At 26.5% G+C, this 19735-nt stretch overlaps 1 protein-coding gene across 1 annotated transcript in view; it reads left to right on the forward strand.

Moving 5' to 3' along the window:
• Nucleotides 1-15877, forward strand: part of LOC129980915 (epsin-2-like) — a 39898-nt gene extending 24021 nt beyond the window's left edge. Inside the window, exons 6-9 of the mRNA XM_056091402.1 lie at nucleotides 695-752; nucleotides 4139-4201; nucleotides 8892-9020; nucleotides 11873-15877. Coding sequence (XP_055947377.1) covers nucleotides 695-752; nucleotides 4139-4201; nucleotides 8892-9020; nucleotides 11873-11970 — 348 coding nt within the window. The 3' untranslated portion in view covers nucleotides 11971-15877. The remainder of the gene's footprint in view (nucleotides 1-694; nucleotides 753-4138; nucleotides 4202-8891; nucleotides 9021-11872) is intronic.
• The last annotated feature ends 3858 nt before the right edge of the window (nucleotides 15878-19735 follow it).

Here is a 19735-nt window from a genome sequence, read left to right on the forward strand (position 1 = left end):
TGAAAGTATCTAAATCATATCATGTGATTAAGAGAAACATGAAATAAGGGAAATTTCATCATATAGATGATAGAGGAGATTTTATGTGAGGAGATGTTTTCGTGATGTATTGATCCATTTATTGGATTCTATCATGTAGATGATGCATTTTTCTTAGCAATAGCGATATTGCTAGAAAAAAGTTTTGACCTTTCAATTGTAAAGAAAACATTGATCCATAGAGTTGATAGATACTATTGGTTAAACTCCTCCATATATGCATTACAAATAGGTGCTATGTTGAACTGTCATATACATAATATTTTTTCAGAATCTCTGGGTCTATATTAATTTTCCATTTGAGTTGTTGTGTTGTACTAGTTCTTCCTTTTTTTTTAATTTTAGCCAACATTTCTTTTCTTTCCTTCTCCTCAATTTGAAGTAAAATCATCTAATGCTGCATGGACTTTCTTTCCAATATTTTCCACTCACTCATTGATTATATGCACCAAATGTCTATTAATTAATATATATATGCAACTTGCATGTTGAAAAATCAAAAATTTGTATTACTACTTCGATTGTATTGCATCACTCCTTCAAGTTAATTCAAATATGCTGCTGCATTCATTTTTCCATTTGATGATGTTTCCCAAAATACTCATTTTTAGATTTTATCCACCAATATATATATAGATATTTTATTTTTCTATAGGATGGCAACAGTTCAAATGTATGGAACCATTCCTTGCCTGAGCAGAATATAAATTTAGGTTAGTTTTTTACTTTTATATTACTGTATGAGTTAGAATCTAATCAAGTGATATATTGCATGCAATTTCTGATCTTTATGATCTTAGTAATAATTCTACCAATATCCAAAGAAAGATTTAGAATTTGGAATAACAATTATTCAGTTTGCATTTGAATTAGTTAATTTTGGACAAAATTGTATATTTTCAAATTACTTCATAAATCAATCAATTATAATCAGGATCCTATTTTGGGTATTCCAATAATAAATTTTAATTTTTATGACTGGTCTTGTTTTCAAACACTTTTATTTTATTATATTAGCGAGTGTGCTGAAAGACATGGAAATAAAATTGAAGGAACTATGAAAATTGCTCTAATCTTTACTTTGTTTATTAAAGGCTTTTTTAAAAAGGAAGGGATTTTTTTATACCATTTTTCTCTAAATAAAGTTATTATATATTTCTTCCGGGACTGACTAGATTCAGCGTGTTACCTTCTACATCAACGTTTTTAAGATGCATAGTATTTAAAGTTGTAATGGTGTTATTGTCATATATATTCATTTATTTGAATTAATGTCTTTGACATATATTTTTACATTATTTGCTAAAAAAATACATTTGAGAAACTATTTGAAATTGTGTGATATTGAATATCCATCTTTTAAAGGATTCTCACTTTTTGTACTCTGATTTTTATTCTACTATTTTTAATGAACTTGTAATTAATTCCCCATTAATATTAAAGAAGAATATGTATATGTGTTATCACTTTGCGGGGTAGATTGCAATATCTAAATCTGTGAAATCAAATTTGAGATTAGAAATGTATTTCTCAGAGATTTCATTTAATTTTAATTAATTAAAAATTAAGCTTAACTTGGGTGTTTGTCCCGGACAACTTCTGAAAATATTGTTTAAAAAATCTTTTTTCCCTCTAAAAATAACTTTTCTATAATATAAATTTAGTCATTCTACATTTTTTTTTTTTTTTTTTAAGCTTAGTATTTTTTTAAAGAATATTTTTAGTCATATTTACTATGACACTTTCATTGTTGTAATGAAATCCAAATTGTTTTCATTGTTCAAATATTTTATCCTGGGTTTTTCTCCTATTGTTGATAATGAAAATATAAAGTGTTTTTTTTTTTTTTTAAACCTTTTGGGTAAGTTTCTACAAAACAAAGTTTTAGCAATTTTTTTAGTATTCTATAAATTACAGATAAGTATTAATCTCAAATATATGCAATTTTTTTAATAGTTCCTGCATTTCTAAGTACTGCTGCTCTTTTCTGTAATATAATTAGGCTTGATCTTTGAGCTTGTCTTTTTGTTATAATTGTACATTCTTTTTGTGTTTAATCAATAATTTTTTATTATAAAAATTACCAATATTTTCATTATTATAAAAAAAAATCTTGAGTTCTGAATGATTTCACTAATTAGTCTTCATTTTATGAGCATATTTAGATTCAGTAAGCAAACTATAGAGTTAGTTAATTTTTTTCCTATTTTAGATTTTAGATGTGGTATTAGAGAGAATTGGCAGGTTCATAGCTCAATGTGAAGCATTTTGAATAGTACTAGTGATAATAATTGCTTTTCTAAAAGTTTAAAAGTGCTCTGTTACAAAAATCAAAGTTCTTTTTTAAAAAATTTTATTAAAAAAATATGCTGGCAATTCTGTTGTATTGACAAGAGTGTCTGGTGATAAATAAACAAATTTGGCAACATTTTTGAAATTTTTTATATTTGTTTTCTTATGCAGGTTAGTGACAAAACAAGAAAATTAGGGATGTAAGGAAATTTTATCAATCTGGGAAAATCAGACATACAGTCTGTAAAATTCATAAGAATATCTTAAAAATCAAGGGAAATTGCCAATAAAAGAATTTCATGCTTTAAAAAGTTAATCAGAATCTGAAGAAGAAATTGAACTGAGATTTAAGATGAGAAGGGAAAGTGCTAATACATCACATTAGATTTTAAGAACAAAGCATTTCATCAATTAAAACATCTAAAAAAAATCTAATGATTGGAATATGTTCCAAATAAAAGAATATCCTAATTAAAAATATAATCATTGCCAAGTTTTTGGCCATATTAGGAAAAATTGAACATTGGCATATCTTAATCTAATAGAAAAATTATTAAACCCATACATTGTAAGTGACTTTGAAGCTTTATTATTTTTTCCTTTGTTTTGTACATTTTTTTTTAATCTTCATATTTTTTGGGTAACATTCTTTGGTTTTATTTATTCGTGTTTTGATTTTGTATTCTCTTTGTCTAAAATCAAAAGGTGAGAGAATATCATGAGTGCCGCTGGCACTAAACTAAAATTAAGTTCTCTTTTATGCTCAAATGAAGTAATGCTTCATGCTTTCACTTCATGAAATCATGCTTTCACAAAACTTATTGAATTTTGAAGTTAATGATATATATATATTTTATAAATTCAAGAAAATAGACCAATTTTGTACTTTGTGAGGATTTTTTTGTCAAAGTCATGGCGAGCACAATGTAGCACATTGAATAGAAAAATAGAAAGCAGAAAAGAGACCATGAGAAAATATTCTGAGTTAATACAGTTTTTGAAAAAAAAAAAAAAAATTCAACATAGCATTTTGATTCGATGAGAAAAAGAATAGCCCATGTAATTTAAAAGTTACAATGATGATAAAGTTCAAATGATAAAAAAATGATTTTGAAAATGTAAATTAATTAGAAATTTTCACACCCATATATATAATATATTTAAGCAGTTTTTATTTTCATTCTATCTCTTTTAATCCATGTATTGTTTTGCTCAATGTTTTAGTATATATATTATCTTTTACTTTATTATAATTTTTCTTTCATTTAATGTTCATTAATTTCCAGTTTCTCTCTTTCTCTCTCTTTTTTAAATCCACTGTTCTATTTTGTTATAAATATTCTCATGTTTTTTTTTATAATTTTCATTTATATTCTTTTCATTTATAATGTAATAAGAAATCTGTTATTTATTACCCTAGTGAATATGACATGGTATTCTATATTCAATTTTGTCTACTTAATGTTTAACTATTGTTCTGCTGAATGACTAAAAAAAAATAGTTGTGAACACAAAACAGTTGTGAAAAATGGTCTGAAACAATACCTAATAGACTAAACAAAAATATTGGGAGAAATTGAACAAACATAAAAAGTGTTTATTTCTTTTTTCAAGTGTGACAACAGTCTAAAATAACTAAATAAATCCAGGATGTAATTTATGTTAATAACTGAATCAATCTTCTAGATGAAAACCCATCATTATTCTTATAATTAAAATAGAGTGTTAGGTGGGGAAGTTAATAGAATATGCTAATAAATAAGTTGTAGGTCATTACTGTTTATTTAGAAATTCAATTATATTTCAGTGCAAAATGATCCTTGGAGTCCAGCATCAGATGGCAATTTCCTATCTCCTGACGAGTACAATCGTAAGTAATGCTTGTTTTTTCTGAATCAATACATGATACTTATAGAAGCATGCAGTTATTTTTATTGTTCAATATCAGGTAAATTCTCAAGAAGTTGATAGCTACTAATGATCTGGTGATGATTTTGTGCATGTTTGATTAACATAAATTTTAAGGGGAAAAAGGCATTTACCATCCTTCAGCATGTGCTTGTTTTCTCACTATGGATAGTATATAATTCAAGCATTAAGTGATGGTTAATTTTAGAATTTATATAGAAAATTCTTTAAACCCTTATGCCTTATTTACCATTTAGAACATGAAATGTTGGAGTATGGAGAGGAATAATTTTATGAATAAATAAAGTAATATTTAAATGAATAATATATGAAATATAATAATTGAATTCTTTGTTTATGGTAACTTTTATAGTTTTTAAATTGCCCAGACTTTTCATTAATATTATTAAAGCGTTGCAATTAATTCTTTCTTCCTTCATATTCATTGTTTATCATTCCTTGCCAGTGGTCAAAGAGTCATAGAACAAATTGTCACAAATTAATTTTAAACTATGCAATAATGCTGAAAAATGGAAAAATAATAAGTAAGTAAAATAATAATAATTGAATTGAAAATACTGATTTAGTTTAGAAATTCTAATGACTTTGTATCAATTTTACTTGCAAATATTAACACTTTGCATACCACAATCAATTAGGTAATATTTCGAAGTGGCCACAATTCACATTCATTTGCCTTCAAATGTATTGTGCGATGTATGATTTTTAATAAATTATTTTATTTTTATCTATTTTTAATTTATTTTGATGTTGCTCATATATATATATATATATATATATATATATATATTTACATCTGCAAAATTCATTCTTAAAAGGTGTTTCCCTAATTCCACAATATCAGACATATGAATAAATTGTAGTATTGCTCAGTACAATGTATTGTAGTTATAAAGGTGAAAATGTCACACCCATGTGTGTGGTGTGGCTTTATATAAAATGCTACTATTCCGCTCATGTGCACAACATGGCATATAATGTGTTAAAGAATCTGAGCAATGAAGCCATGTGACAGTTTTTATCCAAGATTCGCAATTGAAAGAGAACCATTCTAAAAATACAATAATCTGCTCTTATTAATGCAAACATGCTAATAAATCATTTCTGATATTATTGTAGATAAAATACTAAAAGCTAAATTTTAGTAAAAATAAAATACTGTAATGCACAATCAAGAGCAAAGTCAGTAGGTGCCAGGAGTACAGAATGAGTGAAAATTCTCTTTTTTTATGAATAATTTTGTATGAAATATTTTTGATTTATTTCATGTTAGACATCAGTAATTATGGTCATCATCATCCTCTTGCAAAATTTCTATTAATTATTTCCATATTATTAAAACATAGCATTGAGAAGTCATATTTGGCATGAGGAGTTTGTTAGTTTCATATTATTTGTTTTGTTTCTTCTGATTTATGTTATATTCACTTTCTAATAGCAAGTAATAAAAAACAAATCAAATAATGCTTATTTTTTGGCAATGTGACAGTATTATACAAAATGGTATCAGTTGTAATCTGGCTATTTCAGTTATTTCTGCTGAGCTTATAGAAAGCCAAATTGTGATTTTTCAACTTCTCTCCTTACATGCAAATATTTCCTGTTTCCAAACTCTTTGTTTTGCTAATTCTTGTTGTGTCTTGTGAATGTTTTATTTAATGGAGAGGCAACAGCCATTTTTCATAAAATTGAATTTGACACAGACCAAGTTAAAACACTAGGGATATATTATAGCACTTTTGCCTTCAGCAACATAAAACAAACTTATTTTGTAGTTTTGTTGTGAAGCATCTGCAAGATGTAAATCCAAATTATTTACATGGCATGAGACGAAATTTTATTTTTCATAATAATTATTGTTGCACAAAGTAATATGTTTCTACATTTTAAATTAAGCTAAGCTATTTATATTTATTTTCTCTTTCATGTTCCATTTTGTAAATAATCTTTTTGGCTATGGATTTGTTGGTTTTACAAAATGCAAGAAAGATAGGAAGAATTAGAGAAACAAATAACAAAAATGTGCTTATTTTGATACAATAATTAACTACATGAACCTCAAAAGATTTCCATTTATTCGCAATTTACATTTTGCTCTTTCTAAAATATATTTCTCAGCTCTATTGCATCGAATGGAATGATTTTTGTAATTTCATTTTATCAAATTCGTATAGAGAGATACTTTCCTGGATCTACTGAAAATTGATACTTTTTATAGTAATGGAAATTTTACTTTCAGATTTATAGATTTTTAGTGTAATTATAATTTTGCAATGTTTATAATTCAGTTTTTTTTTTTTTCAATACATTTTGATAAGGAGATTAAAAATTTTCATTTTTAAAAATTAAAATGAAAGTTTTATTTTTAACAAAATACATTATTTATAAAAATTTTATAATTATGTTTAAATGATATTTTAGTGAGGCATTAAAATATGGTTTGACTGTTTAGTTTGAACTTTTCAGGCAATAAGTCATTAAATTTATACATTTCCATGAAATTCACATTTTTCAATCTTATGAAACAAGACTGGGAATTAAACAGCTGAAAAGGATTATTCTGGATAAATAAGCTGATTTTAAAATGCAGCCCATCCATTACAAAAATGTCTACAAACTTTTTCTCTTGTGTTTCCTTAACTGCTTTGTGTGACTTTTGTGTGTGACTATAGTTCTTTGCCAGAGAAAAAATTTAAAAAAAAATTGCAATTAATATATTTTTCTTTTTTGTCTTTATCCATGAAAGAGGAAAGCATACATATCAAAGCATATACACCTGTACATATCAGGTCAAAGGTGTAGTTAAGTAGAATCAAGAAAAGTATATATATGTATATATATATATATGTATGTATATATATATATGTATATATATATATGTATATATATATATGTATATATAAATTACCACCATAAATTGTGAGTATATATAAATTAAACTGAAGATTAAAAATGCTTTAATCATTTGACATTTAAATTCTTAAACCTTGGAAGTCTTAACCACGTGTAGCAAACAGCTCAAGTTGAAATCTTTTTTAGCAATATTGAGTGCATAATTACCGTTGTATATGTCCTTTTGATCATTACAAGGCTATTCTAAACTCAAACACTTAATTTATGCACAAAATTTGCCTTTTTAAAAAAATCACTTTTTGAAGGTGAGTTAAATCATGATCATAGTAGGTTATATGGATAGAAAAGAAATTCATACTGGGAACATCCCAAGCCATGCTCAGTTTGAAGAGGTAACATTTATTAAGCACTCAAATTGTGAAACATATCCCCTATATAACACTGCATTTGTAGAACTATTTTGTATTAAATCCTGTTTTATTGCTCAGGGACAAGTCTATCATTTTGGAAAACTTCATGCTAATCTAGGTCAAAAGCATTTTTCTCATCTGATTGTGGGCTTTTATCAAATCAATGCTAGCACATGAAAAAGTTCTTAAAGAACTTTTTTTTTTGTATAAAATTCTACAAATTCATGGCATTTATTCAACAATGCATTGAGTAGTAATAGTAATAATGTCTCATAATTGATATTTATATACATGTTTATTAATTTTTTGTATCATCATTATTAACATATACCGAGTAAAATATCTGAAGCCACTGCAGTTGCATTAGTTTATTGTATTATATATTTGAAAGTTTAAATTGCATGTTCTTTCTTGAAAGTCCTCTCACTTTTATTCAAGTCATATTATTGTAGGAAACTCAACAGGTTATAGATTTGAAAGATTAAATTCAACAAGGAAAAATGCAAATTAGATTTATGTTTGTTGTGGAAAGGTGCTGGTCCATTTTGTAAGGAGGGGAAAAGGCACAACGCAAAAGAAACTGATTCTAAGAAGCACTGGATATAGAAACTGGTATATATTTAAGAATTGCAATGTGTGCATTTGTTTCAGTATCGCATTGAAACAGCTGAATTGGTTTTGATGAGTGTGGTAGATATTTTTTATTGGTCAGCTAAGAATGCTGTATAATGAAATAAGCCTCATCTCACCACCACTTTATAAAATGGAGATATTTTATTGGAATGGAATTAAAATACATCCTGATTAAAAATATGATCTTCAATCAATCCCATAAGATGGCAATTTTTTTTCTTGGTGTTTTGAAATACGTTTGTAGGGTTTAAAAGAATTTTTCATACTTTGTAGAAATTTCTTAAATCACTTTCTGTAATGTTTTGAAATGTAGTCAGTTTAATCATTTAAAATTATCATTTCTTTAAATTATTTTATTGTATTTATTATTAGTATTATCAAAGCACTATTGCTTATTTAATATATTTCCTTTTCCTCCTTCAAAAATATATATTTCATAAGCTAGAAAATGGTATTTAACACTTGATGATGTGCTGTTTATTTTGAAAAATGTAAAGTGTCATGAGCTTATTCCTTAACTTGGTGGAGAGTCCTGAAATAAAGTTTCAGAAATAAATAGAAAGGAATGAATGAAAATGAATTAAAATAGTATAAGAATGACATATAAAATGAAAATTGAATTAATAACTAAACAAATGCAAAAATAAGTAGTTGATTGAAAAAGTTTCATTTATTCTTGTCTGTTCTATTGATGGTTTAACCTTGCAGTCATATTTGTATTTTTTCTAATGTTAGGACCTTTTGAGCAGACAAGCATGCGAAAGTCTGCCTCAGCTGAAGCATGTGCTGCACCATCTCTGGATGCATTCTTGGGTCAGCAGTCCAGCCTTATTTCTCTAGATGCTCCACGTTCCAGGAACACAGGTAGGTGAATGCTAAAAGTTAGAAGATTGTAAACAATTATTCTCTTGAAGCATCACGTTTGTATCTGAGTAAAGGGATTTCACTATTTCTCTAAACTATTTCACTTTTCTTCTATCTGTGCAAGCAACCTGAAGAACTCATGAACAAGCATCTTTTAAAAACAGATTCAGCATTAATAAAAATATTGAAGTGGAAGAAAATATGAAGGAAAAATATCATGTTTCACAACATGTAGTTTAAAACCACATAAAGCAGACTGTCGGAATCTGCTCAGTAAACATTATTAAAAGAACTGAAAGTTTCAGAGACCTTAGTCCATTCAAAATATCATATATCTTTTGTGGAAACTGACAGTAAAAGTAATAGTTATCAATGGCATAAAGTTAGAATCTTCTTTCCTGATATCTTTATGGAAAAAGAAATTTCTTTTAGAAAAGAAAATTGCTGAAATTGAATATAAAGCTAATGCACTTGTTTGGCAAGCCGGAAATTTTTCACTGCTCACAAAATAATCTAATAAGTAGGGAAAAGTTATTTGTGAGAAAACTGAATGAATTGGAAGACTTTTAAAAAAATCTCTAAAAGGAAACAATCTATCATTTACATATTTAATGAAATGACCATGATTTTTATATTTGAGATTTGTTTACTTATGCTCTTGCACTTTTTCCGAAGAATTGGAATGTTAATGTAGCAGTATAATCCCCTTCCCGTATACTACTAGCTGTAGTGAGTTAAATAATTTAAGATGCATTGAAAGCTTTTTAATAAAATATTTCAAACTAAACTTACATTTAAAAAACATTTTAATTAATTTAATTTTGGTGCTAATGAAAACTATTTGGTAATTCCTGGTAGTATTCTATGTTTATGTTTGTTTAAAATTGGGCACCAATACTCAGTTTAATTTATTTCATTGAACTCATAGTTCTATAATAAAAAAGAAAATTACATTATAGTTAGTTCTTTTTTTTTTTCTCTAAAAGTTCTTATAAAGTACTTATTTTTTAAGATAAAATTAGTTTATGGTATACATGCAAATACTAGGGAGTATAGCGTCATAAAAAGTGCTGAAATTTGAAAAGCATTTTTAAGAACCTTAAAAGTGCTAAATTGGAAAAAAGTCCTTAAAAAGTGCTTAATTTTCTTGAGAATTGCAAAGGCAGCATTTTATTCGTTTTGTTATCCCACACGTTGAATATGATAATTTGAAAGCACAATCATAAAGGCTTGTTTAGCAGATATATCAAGAAAGAAAACCAAGAAAAGGGAAGAATTAGGACCAGGAATCCAGAGTGAAATAGATTCAGGGTTGCCAACACATATTAAGATAACACTCGTGAAACTTTTTTTCTTCTTCTTTCTTCAACTCGTACTGTGCCATACTTGTTGTGGCTTAAAAAACATTCGATTTTTTTAAAATATTTTTTTACAAACACTAAACAAATTTTTAATGTTTGAGATGTTGAAGAATTTATTTAAGTTATGTTAAAGAATACACAGATTGATCAGGTTTTGGAAAACTAAAAAACAGCAGGATGAATTTGGTGCACCAAAGAGACATATGGAACATGGTAGAAGCTGCCATAAAACATTTCTTTAGTACGTTATACATTCGATTATCATTCTCTTTAATATATTGTTTTGGAGCAATCCCTTCAATGAATTATTAGTTTGATTTTAATTTACTTTTCAGAAACATAATTAATTATGGTGTGTAATTATGTTAGTTGGTTGCGTAAAATTTAGTATGATGAGATTTTAACTTGATTTTTTTATTATAATTTGTTGATAATTCAGGGTGCACTTTTTAAATCACCCCCAACTATTTGAAAATTATTTGTTGGACCAATCTAACCAAATTTTAATTTTAACAAGAAAAAAGAAAACTGCTAGTTTTCTGGTATTTAAAATTTTTAATGAAATAAATAAAAGTTTTCTAAATTTATTCTTCAGTGTCCAGATTCTATCATTATATAACAATTATTGCTTTTTTTTTTTTTTTTTTTGTATAACTCTTATAGAAATATTGTTCCCAAAGAAATATTTCATTACATGTAAATGTTTGTCCATATTGACAGAGCAGTAAACAGCATTAACCATTTAAGTTAGAAGCATGAAATTTGTTAATATAATAAAGTTATTTTTGGTATATTATAGGCCAACTAAATGCAAATTTTTCAAAATCTTGATTTAAAAAAATAAAAACAGATTTTTAATGTCAAAGATCATTGCATTGTTTACTCTAAAAGATAACACGTGTGAAGCTTCCTGAATTAGTGCAACAAAATTAGTTAACTTCGGTCATACTAATGGGAGTAAGAAAAGGAAAAATCAATGGAAAATATCTGGTTTAGCACATGTGTAACCCATACTCCCAATCTAGTTGGATTATTAATCTCTATTTATCACTTGTGGCACATATTCCCCATTACAATGAAGTAGCAAATACCTGAGCATTGCATGTATATTTATTTTAGATTGCATGAACTGTGTCAATATAATTCAAGACACTACCTCTAAAAAAGAAATTAAATTCTTTTTGCTTCACAGAAGACAGTATACTTTATACTTGTATATTTCAGAGTCGTCATTCTTTAGTTACTGCATGATTATAAGTTAGTTAATCGATCTTTGCCTTTTTATAGTATTTATTGCCTTCTTTAGCATTATTGTTCTTTAAAAAGAGAACAAAAAATGATGGGAAAAATGTAAAAGGTATCTTAATTATGAGGATAATTTCGTGAACTTTATTTTGCTAAATGTTAATATGTATTTTCTAATATAAAAATGCCTGTTTCTAAATAGATTTTTTGCTACTTTAAAGTAACTTCTTATTTTATTTCTAATAGGGAACCCCTTCCATGCTGTGAAGCCCGTCCCCCTTACCATCAATGAGATGAGGGCTCAGACCAATCCGAATGTGACATCTCAGAATCCTTTTTTGTGATTAAACAATGACATATGTAAGGTAGTTTTTATAAAGGCAGTTTGATTGATTTTCATTGATCGTTGAATTTTTTTGTTGTTGTATGCAAAATTTGTCTCCACAATTTAAGACAGAACAAGTTAGAATTTTTGCAATTATTTTAGAGAGTAGATTTTATATTTATATATATACATAAATATATGCTGATTGTAAGGTTCTTTTTTAATAGAATATGAAGACATTTTACAAAAGGTTATTTTTTAGTAAGTGGCTGCTTTTAAGTTCAATCTAAAAAATAAAGAAGATTATTTGATTAAAAACATGGTTTTATTATTATTATAACTATTACTTGATGGCAATATTTTTTCATATTAATTTTAATTGTTTCAACAAAATTCATAAAAATATTTAACATATTATTCCTAAGTTGCATCCAAACTCTACATAAAAACATTTGCTCACATTTGTATAATCCATAGTTATATACATCTGTTAGTATTTTCTTTGAAAGAATTTGTTTTTATTTCTGCAATAGTAATTAAATATTGATTTTTTGAAGAGAAATGATGGCATAATTCCAATTTAGAGATATTCTTTTTTGAACTTAAAACTGGAGACTATTGATTATTGGATAAGTGTAATAATATTGAATGTTCTTACTGTATTTTTTTTTTTTGTGATGTCCTTAGTTACTTCTGATGAATTATTTTAAGTTATTATTTGTAAATGTTTTTTTTATTATTATTTTTATTTTAGAATTGTTATTTTTTGAAGCAGTTTTCTTTTTTTGAATGATTTACAAAAAAAAAATTGATTCAAACTAATAGGAATTACATTTTTAATCAATGAATAATGCTGTTAAACCAGACTGTATTTATTAACTTTGAAGCATCTGTTTAAAATTTGTTTTTATTGTAAAAATAACTACCTAGAGTTATAAATAAATTTCAAGTTAATCTGTTTTGTATGTTAGTGAACCACTTATTCAAGCTTATACTGTTAAATTTTGCTGCAATTTTTTAAAACAATTATTATTATTCATTAGATCGTTCAGATGTATTTTTGTATGTTTCTTTCCAGAAACCAATATATTTGGGACCAAATAAAAATTATTAAATTATTTTTTTTCTTTTTATTTGGTTTTTATTTGATTCATTTCTTAAAAAGAGAAATGAAAATTCTATTCTTTTCTGATTGGAATGTACTTAATGAATTTTTTAACAAGATGGAAGAATTGCTGTATTTAATATAAAACAGTAGCATGTTTCATATTGTTGTGTTCTACAAACGAAAATTATATACTGATGTATTTCCGAAGGCTTTTTATTGCTTAGAAGAAGTGGTTTAAGCAAATTTTTTTCCATTTTCTTATTTTTTCTTTTTCAATTATATTTGTTTTGTAAAGATGGATACTTAGAACTTTTTTTAATTGATTGTGGCACATAGATGTTAACTTGTTCTTGGACTAGAGCTGAATTGAACCATATTATAGGATGAAAAAAAAAATTGATTTCGGGTTTCATTTTTATAGTTTCTGGTTATCTATGAAGTAGCTTTTCTTCGGAAATGAATCTACTCAAACTATGTCTGAGGATGGTCTTCAATCACTGGTAACAATACAAAATAAAAAATAGTTTATGTAGCAGTATGCTATTTTTGTTACTAATTTCAATTTTCACAAATTATTTGTATTTTTTTAAATTCATACAATTTATTAATTGATCATTAGATTTAACAGAATAAATCTAAACTTTATTCAAGATAACAAAATGTTCATATTACCCCTTTTTTTTTAATTTGCATTTTTATGTGGCTTTAATTTTTAAGTATGTTGTGTGGGTGGGGAAAGAATGACCTAGCATATGTTGCATAAATCACTGATTATGTTTCCTACCTAATCAAGTGACAATAGATCATTCTTAGAAGAGAAGAAAAAAGTATTAATTCATTCAGAATCGTTTGCACATAAGCAATAACCTCTCATATATTGAAGACATAATCGAGCCAGAAAAGAAAATTGAAACAATAAAGGGAACACGTGTATTTGTGAAGCACAATGCATTTTTAGAATCAATTTTGGTGTGAATAACTTCTTATCAAAATGCTTTGACAACAATAGAAATAATTTTTATTCCTATATTTTCTTCAAGGATTTCCTTGCATTGTGTAATGTATGCCGCTATATTCCCATTTAGCTTAAATAACTATGATTGATTTAATTGAATTATAGCCTTGTTTATAAATAAACATTCAGTTGTTTCAAAGGTATTTGAAAGTTTTCCATCTAAACCATAAACGGACAATGGAATGCTGAACAGTAATTGCTTTTTTGTTAGTAGCATAATATTTCAGAAGTATGAAACTCAGACCTACATTTTTTATGTAGTTAATTTGTCTACTGCTGTTTAAAACTTCAAATCTATCAATGCAATGTAAGTAATCATCTTAGAATCACCCTTTTTGTAAATGCCTGCAAATGTATTAACATTTCAATACACCTAATCAAATTTGTCTTTTATTTCCTATATACCATCAAGATTTTCTGTATAAATAGTTAATGGGGTGAAAATTAGAACAACTAAAACGTTTTTGTATATAATAAATTTTGTATATAATAAACGTTTTGTATATTTTGTATTATTTTAATATAATCTTATTATCTACTACTTTTAAACAAAATATAAAAAAAGGTACGAATTGTTATTAAATGAGACCACAATAACATTTTTTTAACATATAAAGAATTTAGAAGCTGGCTAGGGGGGAGGGAGATGATTGCTACCCTTCATGTCATTAATCATAATTTTTTCATAAATTTATATTGTTATTGAGTTTTTTTTCTCAAGCATTTATTAGTATAAAACATTGGAAATAACTAGGAATCTTTTGTTTTTCTAAGACATTCATAACAGTTTTATTTTAAAACATTTTTAACTTGCTTTTTCAGTTGTTGAAGTGAGAAGCAAATATAGTTTGACATAAATTTTTTTTAAAGCTCCTATTATGCATTTTTTGTAAACTTAAATTTTTTTTCGTTTTGTATAGAGTTTAGTTTATTTTGATATATTTATTTTAAATGTTATATGAACTGTTTTGCAACGAATTCGAATAGTTTCATGTTTTTGTAGAATATGGACTAATTGTTATTATATGCATGTTTGTTCAACAATGAATGTTTATTTATGGATATATGAATGAATTCTTCACTTCTAGAAGTTTTTATCTAAACAAATAAAACTTTCTTTTTGACATAATATGAGGCAATTCCATTTGGTGTGTCTGGAAGCCAGTTTGAACATTCCTTTTTTTCAAAACTTTGGGTTAGTAAAAATTATACAAGTATTATTAACACCAAACATTTAGAAAGGAAGCTTTAAATGATTATTTGAAGTACCATTTTATTTGCCCTCCTCTTCTTCGTAAACTCTCTCTAGGATTAAAAGGCTGGTATGGAATGAGAATTAAGAGAAAAGCTTTCCATCTCGTACATCGTAATTTGTTATCGATCACAGCTCAAGATTTATGAAGTTTGTCTCGAAAAACATTTTTTGTTACCTCTAAATGCAATATATTTAAATTAAATAAACTAATAGATGAAAATTCTGTTTCTGAAAATATTGCTTCTGACTCATAAATGCATTTATGAAGAAACTTTTACCTATTAATTTCAATAAAAATTTATTATGTTTTAAAGAAAAACACTTTTTTGTTCTAAACATTTTAATGAAAGAATTGTATTGTTTTAATAATGTAATTATATTTTTGGATTGCATAAGTCTTACAATTTCATGTGTTTAAAGAAATTTCCAAAGGCCTTTATCCAGTGCATGCCAAATATCTGTAATTACCTTTGTATGTGCAATGCATTCCGTCTCTCATAGTGCTGTAGTTGTTAAACTTAGTCAATAAATTTTATAGAATGAAATTATTTTTGGGTGTTTTTTTTGTGTGGTATTTCTTTGAAAGTGCACTAATCCATGGTATATTTTTGTCTTTAACTTTTTTTTCTCTCTTAGCATCTTTTGTTTGCTGAGAGAATTATACAAGATACATTTATTATTGTTTACCTATATCTTGCATAGTTACATCCTGGATTTACTGAAAATCATTTAATTGCCTAACATATAAAAGTTTTTTAAATGATGGATTGAAATGTAATTTTGCAAAAAGATATTAGTGTTGAATATACTCTAGAAAATCGAACTAAAATAAAATATCTTCCAGATTTCTTTTAAAATTAATTTTTAAAAATCAATGAAAATTTTTTACCTTTGTTTATTTGCTTGCATTGAAAGAGTTTTTGAACTTCGGTCTCGAATCCTTGCAAATAACTTGACCAGAGATTATCAGTTAAGTATGAATCTAAGCATGATAAGTAAATCTCATCTGCAGTGGCATAAGAGTTTTTTTTTTTTGTCCAATGACAGATTTTTCATTATTCTGATGGTTCCTAAAAATTTACTATGCTAATTTTATTATAATATAAAATTTAATAGTTTTAAATATTTAAAAAAATTACTTAGATAAGCAACTTGTATAGTGTTTGTGTAAATTTTATTATATTATTAAGTAATTATTTGTTTTGCAGTTTTATATGTGACAAATATCAAAATGGTGCCGTAATCTTTCTGTTCGATGTTGACATGCATCAATAACATATCAATCAACATTCAATTGAATGTTACCTTCAACTCATTTGTTTGTTGATGGTACAGTATCATAATTTGATTATAAACATTACAGATCCATAAAAATACTAAACCTAAATCCTTGATCCTAAACCTAATCCAAATTGACTAAACCTAAATCCTAAGTCCTTGAAAAAAAAATGCTATTTCTTAATTTGATATCATGGCTCTTGGGGATTCCTGTTCTAATAGGATTTCCTACTGAAAGAATCTTGCTATCTTTATCAAATAGTTTTACATATATTATGATTAATTTTATTATTATTAATAACTGATTAATAACATAGACTATTTCCATCAAGTAAAATGGATCTGTATTTTTCTTAGAAATGCAATACATTCTTTAATTTTAATAAAGTATTTATTTGTCATTGATGGAAATGTTCTGAACTAAATCAAGTGAAAGAAAAAAAAAGTTTATTTTTTCAATCATTTCAAATGAATTTGTTTGAAACGTTAATTTGATTACTAGTAGATGAAGATTAAGATGTTCTCACATAAATGCATAACAGATGACGGAATTTATTTTCCGGTTTGTAAAATTTATTCATTGTTTATAACAGACTGTTCACTGAAATAAACAATCTAAAAAAATATATATTCCCGAGAAAATCTCCATGTGAAATGTTATATTTAAATATGAACTAAAATTAATTATTTACATTTTATTCATTCCAAATAACTGGCAGCTGGAAAGGAAGGAAGGAATGAAATTATATTCTTGAGAAAAATATCCACTATATGTAAGGAATATATAAACTGAAAAATCTTTTTAATTTTACTGGAAAAGATTAATTTTGTTATAGGAGAGATTGTATTGCTTCTCATCATATGATAAATAATTGTGCCGTATTAAATAATAACTGAAATTAATTTTTAAAAAATAAAATTTATATGAAAATTATTATTTTTTTTTTCTTTTTGAAAACAAACTGATTAAACTATCCATTTTATTTACTTAAATTTTTCGTTCGATTTTTTTTCCTGCTTTTATATTTTCTGTAAAGATTTGAAATTTAAAAAAAAAAAGTACCTTTCCTAAAATTTGTGCAGTACTCAGAACAAAAAAATTTCTGTTGAAAACTTTTATTTTTATTTTAGTAGCCATAATTTGGAGGACAATTCTTTCATTTTATCTAAACATCATAATAACTTTTTTAAAAAGCTGAATGTATCAAAGTCGGATATGTATGAAAAATGTTCTAAAAATTTGAGAATTATCTTATTCATTGTGATTAAAAGCAAACAAATGGAATTTTAGACTAATGAAATAACAGAAAATAATTTAAACCTAAGTATTTTGGAGATTCAAGATTCAAAGTGAACCTGTAGAATAATCTGTGATTTTAGCACTGCTTGAGTATTCTTCTTAAAAGAGAAATATCCATATTTGAATGAGCTCGCTTATTCACAGAGATAGACACCGATAAACTATTGCATTATATAATTTTTTTGGTAAACAGAAATACTTATGTACATTTTCCTTTGATATGACAGGTGTTGAGAAGCAATTGAAATTTTATTTTAAAGCAAAATTACTCTATATGGATTTGGAGTACAGTTCACAAAGTGATCTTCATTTTTCTGTATATGTAAATTCTGTGAGAGCTGTATATCTTTGTGCTTTGTACGAAAAGTGTTTTTCGCTAAAACTTTGTTTTAAGACTTTTTAATTTGTGCATATTGATTACATGATTGGGAATCATTCGAAATGCAATTTTAATAGATTTATTCATCTTAATCTACAAAATGGATTGAACTTTCAAGTTAAAATATTATTTCAAAGAGCTGCACTCTCCTCCCCCGTGAGATTAATTTTTTTTCAATATCACTCAACATTTCTGCTTCGATTCTTCCTTCAGCAAAATTTTTAATGTTGGAAGTTTTAGCATATAAAATTCAAGAATGTGTGCCATTTCTTGTCATACAATTTAGATTAAAGAAATTGGATCTAAATATAAACGGTATTCATTAAATAAATATATCAAAACTGTATATTTGGAAGCGGAAAAAAAATGATATGGCTTATATTTAAATAGAATTTCTTGAAAAAATAGTAAGAATGAAGTTTCAGTTTTACAAGTTTTGATAAGATTCAATTTTATTTTGATAAACCCGAATCTTGTTAAAAAGATCTTAAATCTCGCTCTTTCGTCATCTTTCGTTTAGTTTAGGAACTGCTTTATTATATGAAACATGTTCTATTTAAAATAGCTCATCTATGAAAAGCATGGGATTTTTAGAATTAACCACTATATAAATATTATATTACATTTTAGTGCGTATATTTTATGATTTTCATCTTTTTGTTTTGAAACAAATTGGAATCCGACGTTCAGCATAGAAATTGGACGTAACAATAATAATAACATACCTTCATCAATTCCGCGAAATAGCTTGATCATTAGCTCATAATATCGCTTCTAGCTCAGCAGTTAAAACTGAAAATGAAAAATTCAGCTTATAACTCTGTTTGCTGGTGTCGGAAACAATAGCACTATCAACATATATGTCAGATTTTGACCCGTCAGTAAAAATAAATATGAAAGATGAGAACCAAGTACGATGATAGTTAAAAAACAATGGGGGGGGGTTATTAAATCCTGTAAAGGGATGCAAATATGAAAACTGTGGAATATTCCAAGGTGAAAAGACAAAAAATCCGGAGCTTTTAAGTAACTCTCATGAGTTTTGTATCAGATAAAAATTTTTAAATCCTTTCACAAAAGGGAAGAATGTTAAAGAGTCAAGCATCATAAAGTCACAGGAGACCAACCGGAAGCGTCATATCACGCAAGGCGTGATTCGGGACGGACGTAATTTTAATGTAATATTGGACAGATAATTTTCTCCGTCTCAACTCAACTGAAGCCAAGTCCAATTCAAGCGGTAGCTGGTTGCACATAACATAAAGGCTGCGAATTTTTCAAAGCAGGGTGGTTTATGGTATCCAGTCTCTGCAAAACGGTGGACGGAGTATAAGCGTAAATCACACATACACAATCAATGAGTGATAAAATGAGGGCTTGGTAAATACAGAGTAAAGATGTACGATTTACTCCCCAAGTGGTTCTAGAAAGGACATTATTGATAGCGGC

Source organism: Argiope bruennichi, chromosome 8 (genome assembly GCF_947563725.1).
Source record: "Argiope bruennichi chromosome 8, qqArgBrue1.1, whole genome shotgun sequence".
NCBI classification, from domain to species: domain Eukaryota; kingdom Metazoa; phylum Arthropoda; class Arachnida; order Araneae; family Araneidae; genus Argiope; species Argiope bruennichi.